This window comes from Bombus fervidus, chromosome 3, assembly GCF_041682495.2.
Source record: "Bombus fervidus isolate BK054 chromosome 3, iyBomFerv1, whole genome shotgun sequence".
In the NCBI taxonomy this organism is placed as follows: Eukaryota; Metazoa; Arthropoda; class Insecta; order Hymenoptera; family Apidae; genus Bombus; species Bombus fervidus.
This window is the reverse complement of record NC_091519.1, coordinates 7,944,309-7,959,746: the sequence shown is the minus strand read 5'-3', so window position 1 is coordinate 7,959,746 and position 15,438 is coordinate 7,944,309. Positions and strand designations below refer to the sequence as shown.

At 31.3% G+C, this 15,438-nt stretch overlaps 2 protein-coding genes and 1 pseudogene across 2 annotated transcripts; 2 read left to right on the top strand and 1 right to left on the bottom strand.

Moving 5' to 3' along the window:
* Positions 1-18: 18 nt before the first annotated feature.
* On the top strand, positions 19-942 carry LOC139985272 (nuclear protein 1). Its single transcript, XM_071999588.1, has 2 exons — positions 19-332; positions 835-942. The coding sequence occupies exon 1, from the start codon at positions 120-122 to the stop codon at positions 327-329; it is 210 nt and encodes a 69-aa protein (XP_071855689.1). The 5' UTR covers positions 19-119; the 3' UTR covers positions 330-332; positions 835-942.
* Positions 871-15,321, bottom strand: Mu2 (mutator 2). The gene is made up of 7 exons (XM_071999572.1): positions 14,762-15,321; positions 14,491-14,589; positions 9,242-9,340; positions 8,670-8,852; positions 3,471-7,560; positions 3,084-3,392; positions 871-2,002 (listed from the first exon to the last, which is right to left on the bottom strand). The coding sequence occupies exons 1-7, from the start codon at positions 14,849-14,851 to the stop codon at positions 1,788-1,790; spliced, it is 5,085 nt and encodes a 1,694-aa protein (XP_071855673.1). The 5' UTR covers positions 14,852-15,321; the 3' UTR covers positions 871-1,787.
* LOC139985341 (venom carboxylesterase-6-like) lies at positions 12,031-14,041 on the top strand (annotated as a pseudogene).
* Positions 15,322-15,438: the final 117 nt, after the last annotated feature.

The following is a 15,438-nucleotide window of genomic DNA, read 5'->3' as shown; positions in this document are numbered from 1 at the left end:
AGTGTAGTAAACTGCGTCCAAATAATTCAAAGTAAACCTGCAAGAGGTGCAGAAAGAGAGATTTTTTGACTGCGTTTACGCTATTGTTATTTTTCTAAAGCATTTGGAAACCAAGAACTATGTCTGACTACTACGTTGACGAATACGAACACTTCAACTACGATTACGACAAGCATATCTTTACCGGTCACAGTGGAAAACAGCGAAGCAAACGCGAGGTTCTTGCACACACAAATCATTTCGATCCGTGCGGCCATTCCAGAAAGATCCTCACCAAATTGATGAATTCTGAACACAACAAACGGAATGTTGGAAAGACCAAAGCATAAAGAGTAAGTAAAAATTTTTCACTTAATTATGACATAATTTCTAACATCATATATTTGTTTGATTATGTTATTGATTCGAGTGCTGCCGGAATGGTCCGCAACCTTGGCCCAGTTTTTGTGTTTATACACTCTTGTTTCTTTACCTATGTACAATTTTAAGTCGCAAAAGCGCATATTTTTTGATCCAATTAAGACTCGGTGAAAGTTAAAATTCTTTCGCGTTTCGTTGCATGTTATAATAGTTTGTAAATATTGTTGTATTATGATTTTGTATCGCTGCGCAATATCTCAGAGATGACTCATTTCTTATTTAAATACTTGCTTTTTGTTTTATGTGATAATAAATACGTATATGAGTGAAGAATGCATGTGTAAGGATATGAAGTATTTTTAAAAATATTAATGCCTTAAAGAATAGTTTTTATTTGTAAATATTTCTTTAGTATTAAAATAATTTTTTAGTAATTATTCGTATTTTTAATAATGTAATTATTATTTGTTTCAGAGGCTCAAGATTGCTATCCAATTTTTGGAGAAAGTATTTGTCAATTCCAACAGATTGAAGTTTTTTGAACATCCTTGAATACAATAAACGACTTTTCCATTTCTTTTATTCTTAGTAATGCATTTAGTTACTGAACATAAATGCTCACTTAAGCTAAGATAATTAGTACTTACTACAAATATGTATTTCATAATCATTGTTCTTATTCATGTTATGTTGTAACTTATAGGGTATATATGTATAACTATCTTTTAGACCAACTTAATCCAGAACTACCTGAACCTGGATTTCTCTTGTAGATTAAGAAGTAAAATAATATTTATATTGGATTCACACACTATACAAATTTTTTAGGTACAGTGCATCTAGTTATAAATGTTTTATTTCATTGGTATTGAAACACAATTGCTCAATTTAGAAATTAGGAATTTGTTTTACTATGTGAAAATATTTTATTCAGTGTGAATATTGAAGAAATTTGTATTTGCATTTGTTTTCCAAGATATTATAAGTTAAATTTTTGTTATATTCAAAAGAACAATTTTGAGTTCACTAGGAAGTTGAAGTATTAGTAAAAAAGGTGACTGTACAATTTTGGTGAACAATAAAATTTATATTTATTAAAAAAAAAAAAATTTAAGTAGTATTAAATCTATGACCTATACCCACACTAAACATTAACATAAACATTGCAAATAGGTGTCAAATATACATTATGTTTTATATTAACGATTTGAAAGAGGGATGTAAAGAAAATTCCTTTTTTATATGTATATCAATTATTAATATGTACGTATATATCTATATATGTATTATACAATTAAGCATGTACGAATTACACAATATATTTTTTATTTTGTACAAATGCATTTTTGTAAAAATATTTGAGAAATATATCAATAACTTTTGCATACTTTTTCAACATAAATATTCTTGTTTCATTGAGAAATGAATTATATTAACTTAAACTCATTAAATTCTAATTCTTGTCTTAAAATACCAGTTAATATAAATTCTGTTGACTGAACGGTAACAGTTTTAGGTGCTTTTGCAAGAAATTTCTTTGCATCTGTTAAGTCCTCTTCGGAAGAGATAATCACTGATTGTTGAGGCCACAACTTCGATGGTGGTCGAAGCAGGGCTTTACCGCCGCATGAAATGATTATATCTGTAAAAAAATACATTTTTTAAAATATAAAGAACCAAGATATATATATATATATATATATATATATATATATATATATATATATATCATCGTCGTTGTACAATCGATGATATCGTTTATTGTCACAAATACAAGATAAACTACTGGCCTCAATACTCGAACGATAATGACAATGATCGTGGAGTCGGTATAGCGAATCCACGGCCCACGGGATAACTGATTTACTTTGCTTCAAAGTCTAAGTCGGACTCGACTTACTCCTCGTGATAAAAGGATCGCTTGATTAACTCTTTGCTAAGACGAGGATTATTCACCGATCGTACAAACACACTAGGTATCTAACTAATGAGACTATAAGAAAGGGAATGACTTTCCGTCACGACGACGCTGCAGAGGAAAACTATGGTGAGGTGTGCCTAAGGGCACGAGGTCATCGGATTCGTCGAAGAAAGCCTCCGCTCGGAGGGTGAGGGAAATAGACGTTGCTGTTAATTGGTTAATTTTTATGTTGGCGGTTAGAAAAGGATGCTAGCCGCTCTTGAGAGAGAGGAAAGCAGATCTCCCGTATCTTCCCGCAATAGGTGACAGATTTACGGGCTGATAGAATAAAGACTGTTTGCCAATCTGAAGGACTTTAGTTAACTAAATCCTAAGATTTGTAACAGTTCCTCAGGCTATCTGAACATAAACTGTGAATGATGCATCGGCATCTGGCGATCATCTTACCCAAAGAAAGGGATCTGTGTGTGGCGAGCCACGGGGCCGTTGAAATGTTTTATTGTTAAGTGTCGGTACGGCCAATTCTTTAAAGGAAAGCTATGTAACTTCATATCTCTGTTAGGTGGAACGTTTATCCCGTGACCGTGGCCACGCTCGGCGACCGGTCGTCGCCTCGAGCCCAAGCTCATTGTCTCAAGTTTCGAGTAACTGTGTTTGGGTTATTTCGTAATTCCTACAGCATTCGGGTTTTTCCGAGTGATTCCAACGGGGGGTCCCGTTGTCCTTCCATCTCCGACATATATATATATATATATATGTTAAATACAATACACGTATATAAATTATTAGTTTTAAAACATACTTTTTAATTCCAGTGGCGGCGGCGCGGTGTTCGATGTTAAGACAACTGTGTATCCCTTTAAAAGTTTATGTTCTTTTGCTTTTTCTAAGCTCTTTCCTAATTTAAAGCGGAATTTAGCTTCAGCAGCAAGATCCTTCAATATATAATTTTCTAATTCTATGAAACGACCAGCTTTTTCACTGTTAATCAACCAATCGACTGAAACTATTGGTACAGGTAATGCTAAAGCACATAAAAATTTGACAGTTCTTCGAACTTTGTCTGTAACTAGTACAGTGCACTTTGTTGGATCCTCAACTTGAGATGCACCTATAAAGAAAAGGGGCATTAATTGTGACTATGATTAGTTTTAATTATAATTCTTCTGCAAACAGATCGAATACATACCCAATTTTGTTAACAGTTTATTATAGTCGTTACTTGAAATACCCGTAAATAAGATTTTATGCTTTATTTTGAATGGTGATTGTGTAGTAAATGAAGAAGACATGCTTCTACGTGTTCTATTGGGAGTTGAAAGTATCGATGTAGTTTCGATACTGGAATTAGTTTCTGAAGTAGGCGTCTCTTCTACGAAATCTTCTTTCTGTCGCTTGTTTTTAGTCTTTCTTGTCGTCTCTTTTTGCTGTTTATTTCTGAAATTATTCCTTTTATTCGCACTGTTACTCGAAGTAGTTTGATTTGCGATCATTTCTGCGCTTTCTTCTAGGGAAGAATCCACAATTGATTGCTGACTTCGCGTTGACCTAATCGATAGTTTGCTATTTTTTTTTGTTTTTTTAGTAGATTCATTTACAGTAGTACTATTTATACTTGAAATATTTTTGGAAACTTTCGCTCGTTTGCTCCTTAATGTAGGCACTTCAAAATATGCGTTATCAGATTCGGATAAAGTGGAAGAGGTACTGCTGATTTCCGTGTTATCTACATCCGTATTAATATCTGTATTTCCACGTTTCCTAGTATTTTTGGTTGTGGTACTTGTATTTCTATCCCTATCTTTATTTCTTTCTGTATTTGAACCGGTATTTTGTTTTTTGAGCGCATTGTTCATGATCATTTCTATCTCTTGGGATTCTTCACCAATTTGAGAACTAATGTCGTCCGCTACAAGCTCAGTTTTTCTTATCTTTCGATTCGGATTTTTTCGTGTTTCTACATTTTTGGTGGTTCTGTAATTTTCGTTACTCGAAATACTTGAAACAATCCGATTGTCAGATGTCTGAATGTCACAAATAACATTTGTACACCGATTTTGTCTGATTTTACAATTGTTATCGCTTTCATCCACCAGTTCAGTTGGAGTACTTGATATCGAACCTGTTGGAGTAGACAGAGAAATTCTTTGAATTTTTACTATTGCTTGTTTATCTAAACTTGCTTCATTTAACATACTTCTATTGTTCGAACCATTTATACTGCTTGATGAATTGTTTTTATCAACATTTGCGGAATTGCCTTCATCATCTGTTGTATTCTTCTTTTTACTTCTATTATTAACAGGCTTATCTTCATTAACATCATTCTTGCGCTTTTTTGAAGTGTTACTATCAATCGCATCCGTTATGCCGAGTGATCTTTTTCTAAAGCGTGATGCGTTTGATACATTTTTTTTCATAAGTTCAGCGGGTGCTCTTTGAACCGGTACTTCCTTTTCCACCTGAAAAACAGACGAACGATCAGTATTCTCTTTACTAGAATTACGAGTTCTTCTGTTATTCGAAATAGGAGGACTTTGTTTTGCTTTTTCTTGTGAGTGAATAGAAGTTACCGATTTTAATTCTGCGAAGGAATCGCTTTCTTTAGATTTACATAAATTCTTCGTCTTTTCTATCAATCTTTTGGATTTTTTGCCTGTCCTTTCTTCATCACGTTCGCAAACAGGTATCTTATTAACATTGAAATTGTTTGTATATAAATTTGAAGAAGTTTCCGAATTAGTACTAGAATTTGGCTCGCTAATATTATGATAAGACACAACGTTTTCCACGTTTCTACAACTAGAGGTTCTTCGCGACGATTTTCGTAACGGTTTTTTCTTTTTTGGCGCAATTTTTACAGATATTTGTCTTTTCCAGTTATGATTAATATTTATTCTATATTCAGAAGATGTTGATGATATTGGACTTCCTGGATTCGATGAAATACCCGAAATGTTAACCTCAGGTAAACCAGCTAATATATCTTCATCGTTGCTTTGTAGTGCTTTAGAGGTTTGTTGAAATTGCTCACAATCAATTGATGTACTCGATGCTTGATCATCTATATTCTTTGAATATTTATTCAATTTACTTTTACCGTTTTTAGATATATCAGTTTCTTCTTGAATCATTTTAGCTATGTTTGATTTTTTTGAATTCTTTTCTCTTAATGATATTGATGTTGATGGATCTTTAATTGTAGACTTAAGTGTTGATGAATCTGTAGATACAGATTTTGAAGTTAGTGGGTTTTTAGGTATGGATTTAGGTGTGGATGAATTTGTAGGTATAGAGTTTGATATTGATAATTTCATTGCTTTCTTATCTGTTGATGAGTTACTGTCCATGTTAGACGTATGATTTCGCGTGGGACATATATTCTCACAATCTGACGATTCTAGCACAAGTTCAAGAACTTGTGTTGATATTTCTAATTGTTCTTCTATACGCTCTTCCTTTATATCTGCAAACATTGCTTTCAAATTTCTTTCTACGCTATCATCTAAGTTCGCTTTAGCCAATGCTTCAAAGTTTGACTCGTTTTTTCTCTTATCAGAAATTGATGATACAGACTTTTGCTTTTCGATATCATTAATTGGTTGAGTACATGCCATTTCATAATCGATGTCTTCAATACCACATTTATCTGTAACATTTAATACCGAAGGATTTAAAGCACAAGGAGGTTCGTTATTGCTCACATCTAACGGTTTCTTTGTAGTGTTAATTATCTGGTTAGGTGTATTGTCTTCTATTTCAGTAATATCTTCTTTATCAGATTTTTTATTGTTTCCTGTTGAAATAGTACTACTAGCCTCTCTTAAGGAAGATTTATTTGTTGAAAGAACTTGAGTTGGTGTTATATCATCGAATTCCTTTGTTCCTATTTCATCATTTATTTCCATATTATTTTTCATTCCTTTCTTGTTAATTACTTGCGTTGGGGTATTAGAATCTACTTCACTTTCATATTTATTATCTTTTGGTTTTTCATTAGATTTGGGCGATGAATCTTCATCCTTTTGATTTACTGGTTGAGTAAGCATATCAAATAGATCATCAGAGTCTTTACTTGAATTAGCACTGTTCTTTATTTCTTTACTCCTATTAAGCTGCGAAAATTCTACAGCCTGTTTCATTTTCACAGCTATTTCTGTGAAACGACCTTCTTCATCCGTAATTGAATCTTCGCTATCAGAAACTCGATTGTTTAAAGACTTTTTATTTTTTTGGCTATCTTTGCGCGAATGCCTTTGAAACACAACGTCATTGTTGGTATGATCATAGTCATCAGCTACTAAGGATGTCTGAAACGTGTATTTACGTTCACTTAGGCTTTTAAAGGCATCTTCATCACTTTTATTGACCTGTGTCGCAGCTTCAAATATGTTCTCATTATCAGTGCTTTTATTGTTTACATCGCTATTGTTGTTTACACCTGAAGTTTTTATAAAAGTCGGTGATTTTGATTTTACTTCATCAGACAGATCGTCATCCTCAATGAAATCTTCTAATTCTTTTGGACCAAGCAAATTTCGACTCATTTCAAGTTCCGAAGTTTCATCTTCGCTTGTTTCAATTTCCTCTAGATGGTTTTGCAAACTTTTCTCAATACCTGGCAACTTTTTATTTTGATCATCTTTATCAGTGTTATTAGGATTGGATGTGCTTTCATTACCCTTATCTTTTTGTACCACTGTATCATTAACATTACTTCTCTCCTCATTCTTTAAATTTCCTTCTTTTTCAATTCCTGTTGCTTCAAGTTTCTCACTATCTCGAGTTTTTAAATTATGAGTATTAATCTTCTTGGATGTTATCATATCCTGAATATTTATATCGTGCTGCGTTTCTATATCATGAATATCAGTAACTTCTTCTGGTGCTTCGGCTTGTGTTTCTATATCGTGCATGTCAACCTTTTGTTCCTGTACAGATTTTGTAAGGTTTTTGATGCTACGCGAAATGCAAATTTTTTGAGTGTCAATATCGTCAATGTCAACGTCCGTTTTATCATGGAAATTAAACGAGGAATTTTGCGTTTCCATGTCATATATACTAATTCTTGATCCACCTACGTTTTGTTTTTCTTGTACGTCGAAGTTTTGCGAGTTATCTTGTTCGTTATTATCGGTAGAGGTATTCTGAATGCCATTTTTCTGGGTGCTGCTAGTGGCGGTCTTCGAAGGCAACGTCGGGTATCGAAATACAGACTTTTCCTCTTTACCTTGAGTGGCGGGAATTACGGAGACATTTCCCACCGTGGATGAATTATCCTACATAAAGAATACATATTTGTTAATATATGTATATTTATATTTGAGATAATATACAGTAAATCTTGCAGTTTTTTCCACAAAGCAACGCTAGCATATCTGATGAGTGAAAATAAAGATGGACTCATGTACATATGTTTCATTAAGAAGTTATAACAAAAATACAAAATAATGGTCAAGTTTTTCATTTGATGTAATGGTAAAATGGTCTTTGGTTTCTAAGTTCATCAGAGGTCATGTTACCATACATTCAGTTGCGAGGAAATAGGTATATTAAGTATATTAAGTAATAAGTTTATTATACACATTAGAAATGTATCCATTGAAATTGAGACATTTAGAAGCAAATGAATCCAAGTGATATTTTTGAAATTTTCGAATCAAGAACAGATCGTTAAATCGTTAAATATTCGTTTTAATCTTGCAAATAATTGAAGTAATCCCCTATTGTATAAAAGCTTCATTTAAAATTTAGAAAAATTGACTACTAAGTAAATAATATTGAAATAAGTTCGTTCGTTTAATCATTTTTCGTATATCCAACAATTCATAAACTAAAAGATAAAATTCGTTAGAAACTTGCATATATGCTTCTTATTATACATGTGACAAGCATTAAATATATGTAACTTAATTTGTTTTTTAAATTTTAATAACTTGATATGATATATTTACTATATCCACATTATGTGGGATTTTTTTAGAACATTTGGATTTTAAATGCAATTTCTTCGATATCAGAAAAATTTTACTTGCATCCCTTTGGTTTTAGGTGCCTTGATCAAGAGTAAATTCATTTAAAATTAAATTCTTCATAGAAGTCAATCCGATATTTATAAAACTGGACAACATTTTAAACTGGAGCTAATAGAGATATCGTCAATCTATCTTTATCCTTTAACAATTAAAAAAAAAAAACTATTTGCTATAAAGTTTTAATTATTTATATGTTTATATGACATTTTTTTCTCATTTCTATTCACAGAATATGCTGATATCGTTCCGTATAAATATCTGTGACACTTTCTATGATATATTTGCATTTGATAATATACTTTATAATATATTTATATAGTGATTCATATAATCACGAAATTAATGATAATTACAAAAGACGAGTCAGGTGTTCCTGGAATGATCGTTTGCTGTGTCTTCTGAAGATGTGCCGCTGGGGTTTCTGGTACTATAGAATCTTCCATTGAACGACAAATTTTGAAAATTGCCCGGACCGTGCCAAACTCCAGCGTGTCTTCATTTTTCAACTCGTAGCATCGATTTGGTCTGAGAATTGTCTATAGAGAAAAAAGAAAGAATGAGAAGAAACATTAAATTATGCTGAATTTTGTTATGTCAGTTAATAATAATATCAGTAAATAATATGTACAAAGCAGATAATGCAAATATTCAGTATCTTTGAACAGAAATATTGAATATTCACTTTATTTAGTTGAATATGTAATTAAACATGTTGATTTGTTAGTTTCAGTAATTTCAGATGTTAAACAAGAATGAATAACTTTCGTGTAATCTGAATTAAATTGAATAAGAAACTAAGTACCTGCTAAATAATTACTAATAACAACTACCATCTTAATCTAATCTAATCTAAATTAAGATCTAATCTAATGTATCTGTTGTTAGGAATCAATTAAAAGTAATATATAGATAAAATTTACATTACGTTATTTAATTTTGTTTTATTAGATGAATTCAGGTCACAAATCCACGATTCAGTTCCTTGACAATTAGCTTCGATTTCCGCATGTTTCTTTGATACCGTCTGTAAATTAAATTAATTTCCTTGTTTATAGTCGTTATTTAATGCTTTAATATTGACGATAATCTTTATTTTTAATATATCATTTGTTAGTTCAAAATATTATGGCTATTATTAAGAGAAAGATTGATGACTTAATTAGAAAACTTTCTTTACAATAAAATTAATTGACCTGGTTTAGCTACAAAAATCCATTGCGTAAGATAATTAGAATTAGAGAATTAGAAAATAAGGAATATACATAATTATAAAATTGTTAAACTACATATCTACGTCTATTTTTCTAATCATATCATCATCAGGTATCATATTATGTAGGAATGTCATATCTTAATGTACACTCCGTGAATACCGGATATAATTTATGCAAGAACTATATTATCTCAAAAAATATGATTTGGATGTAGAAAATACGAACAGAACAGATTCATTCTGTTTTATTATACAGCCTTAAGTAAGGGTATTCTAGAAACTTTATACGAGAAAAGAAATTGTTTTAATGCATCAATATATGTATGTATGGAATTTTTGAGTAATTTCTTTGTTTGATTAAGTTTGAAACAATGATAAGACAAATGTAAATAAATATGTATTTGTATTAATAGGTAGCCTTATTTAAATAAAATTTCATATTTCGATATTTTTATTAGTATCAATTTTTAACATTTCTAATAGTACCTTATCTTTAGCCTTCAAAAATATACTTTTATCAATTCTATGTAAATTAAAATCATCTATAATCAAATAATTTCCTATACATTTTAATCAGGGAGAACTAATTAAACTATACCTATTTTCCTGATAGAAACAAAGTCGGATACTTCTACACTCCTCGTAAAAAGGATAACCCAGGTGTGTTATTTTTAATTTCTCAATGACGCATGTAAAGTTTTTCGTCTTGCTAAAAATAAGTCACAGTGTCGTAGATGTTTGTATACAACAAAGAAAAACTGTGTTATACTAAGATGGAAATAATAACACACTCTGTTAATATGTTTAGAAATTGCTCAGTAGTTCATGATCTATCAACGAGTAAAGATTACAGTACAATACTACATAAATTTGTAAGTATGGGACACGGAAAAAAATTAAACGAGTCTGAAAAAAAAGCAAATTCTTGAACTAAAACAGCAACAGTTATCAGTAGCAAAAATATCGCAAGTAATAAGAAAAAGTCGTAGAGTAATACACAATTTCTTAAAAAATGTTGAAGATTATGGCAAAAAAAAAAAAAAAGTACTGGTCGCTCGTCATCGTTATCTGATCGTGATAAGCGAGTAATTTTGCGTGTAGTTTCCAACTCGCAGTTAGTAACGAAGCAAATAATGGAAACATCTAGTGTTTAGTGAGAAGAGTATTATTTTCAGACGAAAAAGATCCAACTTGAATGGTCTTGATGGGTTCCAATATTATTTTCATGACATAAGAAAAGAGACAATGTCAGCAATTCGACGACAAATGGGAGGAGGCAGCGTGATGGTTTGGGCCGGCATCGGTCTTTCGGCAAAACAAGTATCAAGTTCATCAATGGGAGAATGAATAGTGCCCGATACATAAATTTAATCAAAGAACAAATAAATAATCATGCAGTACGCATTTCTGGACATGATTACATCTTTCAACAAGATAATGCATCTATACACACATCAAGATTGGTTCAATCATATTTTAATGAAAATAATATATCTATTTTGTCGTGGCCTGCACGCTTCCCGGACTTTAATATTATTAAAAATTGCTGGGCAAAACTTGTTCACGGCGTATACGCGAATGGAAAGCAGTATCGACACGTACAAGAATTAAAAAATGCAACTGTACGCGAATGGGATACCTTAAGTCAAAATTATATCCAGAAACTATATAAATCGATACCAAATCGTACAATAAAAGTAATAGAAAATAAAGGGGGTGTATCTATTATTAAGTAAGTATATATGTTTAATAAGTAATTTTTAATTATTTTCAACGAACCGCATATCCTGACCTCATAATTTTTTGATATACGTTACAGACGAAAAATTTTGCACGCGTCATTGAGAAATTAAAGATAACACACCTGGGTTATCTTTTTGACGAGGAGTGTAGTAAGATGTGTAGATAGCAGCGATCAAACGAATTATTATAATCCCTACGATCACGGTTTTACAATCATTATCTTTCTAAGCCTTGCGGTTACCGCGAATTATTATCTGAACTACTATAGATAGATAGTAATTTATTTAGATCGAGTTTTCCTACGAGTAACTACATCCAAACAAGTGAAAGCAGAGAAAGTGCGTAATAAATAAACGAGTGATCGAGTTAGCATCATTCCATCGAAGATGACGAGACTATCGTTCTTTCTACTCCTTCCCGCTCTTGTGATTCTGACATGGAACTTAAAGGATGCGCCTAAGCTAAAAATTCCTTTGAGTGCGATTAAGAGATATAAAGTGTTCGCCGATGGAAGACAGTACGAAGCCTATGAAGGAATTCCTTATACCTAGCTGCCAATCGGTAAATTTCGATTCAAGGTAAAGAATGTGAATCAGTTTCTCACCCAGAATTCAGACCCTAAATAGCAAAAATCACGTAACATTAGCAATACTCATTGATAAAACATAAAAATATGTTACATAAAAAATATTATAAATTATTATATGTTATATAATATATATATTTATATTTATTAATTAAATATATTATAATATATTTATTAAATAATAGAAATTAATTTTCGTTTTCTTTGGCCTCCCCAAGAGCTACCATCATGAATGGGCGAGCTTCTGGCAACAAAATTTGGATTCCCTTGTATGCAATATTCCTAATTGCCTCAAGATCCGAATGATAGAGCCGAGGGTGCCGAAGATCGCCTTATTTGAATATTTACGTGCCGGTGGATAGAAGAACATCTGAATCGTTGTCAGATACTTTCTAGATCCATGGCGGTGGTTTTCAATTCGGTAGTGAATGTTTATGATGCTAAATACTTCATGGATCGTGACGTTGTATTTGTTACATTCAATTATCGTTTAGGAATGTTAGGTAGTTGTATATTTTTAACAGCGACGGTAGCTGTAATTTCTTAAGGTTTCCTCAGCACTGAAGATGGCATAATTCTTGGTAATATGGGACTGAAGGATCAAAGTATGGCACTACGATGGATTTCAAAAAATATCGAATGGTTTGGTGATGATCCAAAGAGGATGACTTTGGTCGGTTTGAATGTTGGTAGTGCTAACGTTCATTATCATTATTTATCTCCTATGAGTGCTGGTCTTTTCTAAGTTGCTTACGAAAAATATCATCTCTTTTCAATAACATTCTGATGTTTCTTAATACATCTTTAATCATTTACTTATATTATATTTCACTATAAAGAATTTTTATCATTCCTTTTGATTTCTTGGAATACAGGTGGTACCTCGATCAGTGGTATGGCTTTCGACTGTTGGACTCAAACAGAGAATTTTTTAGGTAAAACCATGTAATTGGATGCTCTTATGAGTGCTCCACAGATAACATCAGGAAGATGGTGTGTTGTCTTAGATACCGTCCATCTAAAGCTCTAGCTCAAGCCCTTGATGACTTTACAATAGGTATTTTTTATTATCATTTCATTTTACTATTAATAGTATATTAATATGATTGATTTGATGGTTGATTCAAAATTAAGAATCCGATTATAGCGGTTTTATTATAATCCATTCATACCATTCTGTCCTCTTCCAGAAAAATTCGGCGATGAACCATTTATTGATTGTACTCCTGTTGAAATCGTCAGTAGAGGTGATGTTCAAGATGTTCCAGGGGTGACTGGAGTTACCAGTGAAGAAAGATTATATCCAATTGTCAGTAAGAAATATGTAATGAAAATGGAGAAACATTCGTGTGATTTGAATTGTGACTTATAATCACGAATTTTACAGAATTTATCGCTATCCAGAAGCTTTAAAAATGTTGAATGAAAATTGGGATCTCCTTGCACCTTATTTCTTGGATTGTAATTATACTCTTCCTAGAGAAAAGCATGTTGAAGTTGCCAAATTCATAAGAAATCATTACTTTGGATGAAAGAAAAATGATGACACAACGATACAATTCTTGATTCAAGTAGCTAATGATAGATTCTTTGTTGTTGATAGTGAAAAAGCTGCCAAATGCAGGCTAAAGTTAATCAACAACCTGTTTGATATTACTACTATGTCTACAGAGCCACATACAGTGTCAGTGATGCCATGAGTAGAACTAGTAACGATTATGGTATATTGTTTAGATCTTATTTAGATTATATTATCTAGACTAGAACTTAGAAAAGAAAAAGAAGACAAGTGTACTTATTAGATATTTTATATAGGTGTGACTCATGCATGCAACGCATTCTTTGTTGTAGATACTCAGTATCTTCATCCCATAACAATAACAGATGATATTAAAATGCAAAGAGTGTTGACCGATTTCTGGGTATCATTTGCAACAAACGAGTAAATATCTTTAATTGCACACATTAAAATAATTTAAAAGAATCTTACTTATAGCAATTTTTAACTGATCTTTTAAACTGATCAAAGTGTCAAATGTTGGTTGTGTTCAATGGCCAAGATTACATTTAAATGAAAAGCTATTCCATTATTTGTATATTGCTGGATCAGACAAAATTCAGATGGGTAGGAGCATAAATTTTGATCAAAGAGATTTTTGGAATTTTGTTAACTTTTATGAAAATAAATTATATACTGCATCTGATATATTAAGAGAAGAATTATAAGAATATTGTCTACAAATTTCTTAAACTACGTAAATATTAAAATATTAAATTGCATAAATTCAATGCATGCAATAATAATGATGTTTTTATTTCTACATTATTTAATATATCATATACATAGCAAAACAACATGAAAATATACAAAAGATAAAAGTACAAATGTTTAAGTATAATTTATACGATATAAAAAAAAAAAATATGACATATAGATTTTCAATTGTGATTATATTCCTTCCATATATTTAATGTTTTATTGATAATTTTATTATGATAGAATATTAAAAGTGATCAATTTTTCTATTTAATTTGAATATACTTTATAAACATATGAACATGTTCATTTAAAACTAAAGAGATTTATATATATATATATATACATATAGAGGATTACTTAAAGGTTACTCACCGGATTATTTAACACTATATTGCAATCTGGATGTCGTCCAATTTGTGTAATTCCCTCTTTAATTTGAAATGTTTTAGAATTAATACATAACACTCCAATCTAAAACATAAAATAATACAGAGTTAATATGAAAAATAAAAGAGAAGTGAAATAAACAATGTTAGTCTAGAAAAACGTTAAAAATATAAATATTGCTAGAATAAAATGTTATGAAATATGAGTATTACTACAATATTAATATTGGAATTGTAAGTATTTGATTCATCTTTACCACTATTTTACTTTGTTGACAAGAATAAGAAATTTCTTGTATTGATGTGGAATCATGATCTTCGTAAACTTGCGTTGCTAGGATATCCATTCTGAAGACAGCTTATTTGGATGACATAAATTATACGTAGTTTTTAAATAGTTCTCTTTTTTTAAGATTATGAAATTCTTGTGGCATAACCTCATTTAAGACGTAGATGCTTAGAGGATTTATTAATAATTATAATAGACCAATGAATGTTTGATTAAACAAGAAACATGCAGGTACAACCACACATGAATGCACAAATCGGTATATTACTTATAATGATAATATAACTAAATATTTAGTACAAATAACACCTAACAAGAAATATCACACGCTACAAATGACGGATGTTACTACAGTGATAGTGCAACAAACATCATATGCTTATTTCCGCCGATTCCCTTCACTGGTAATTTAATTATGTTTATCACAAAATAAGGTTGATAACATAGGAATAATGAAAATCGAGACTACGGTTGTATATACAAGTCTAGAAACTCCTGTGGAGGCGGTAAGGCTCTTAGTGGTCGGAAGATGTTTGTGAATTTGTGCGCAATACGGCGCTTCAGTCGAGAAATTAGGACTTGTTGACTAGCAAAAATATGCACTGAGTCGCGTATCGGTAAAGTATCTTTAGTTTTTCGCGGGAA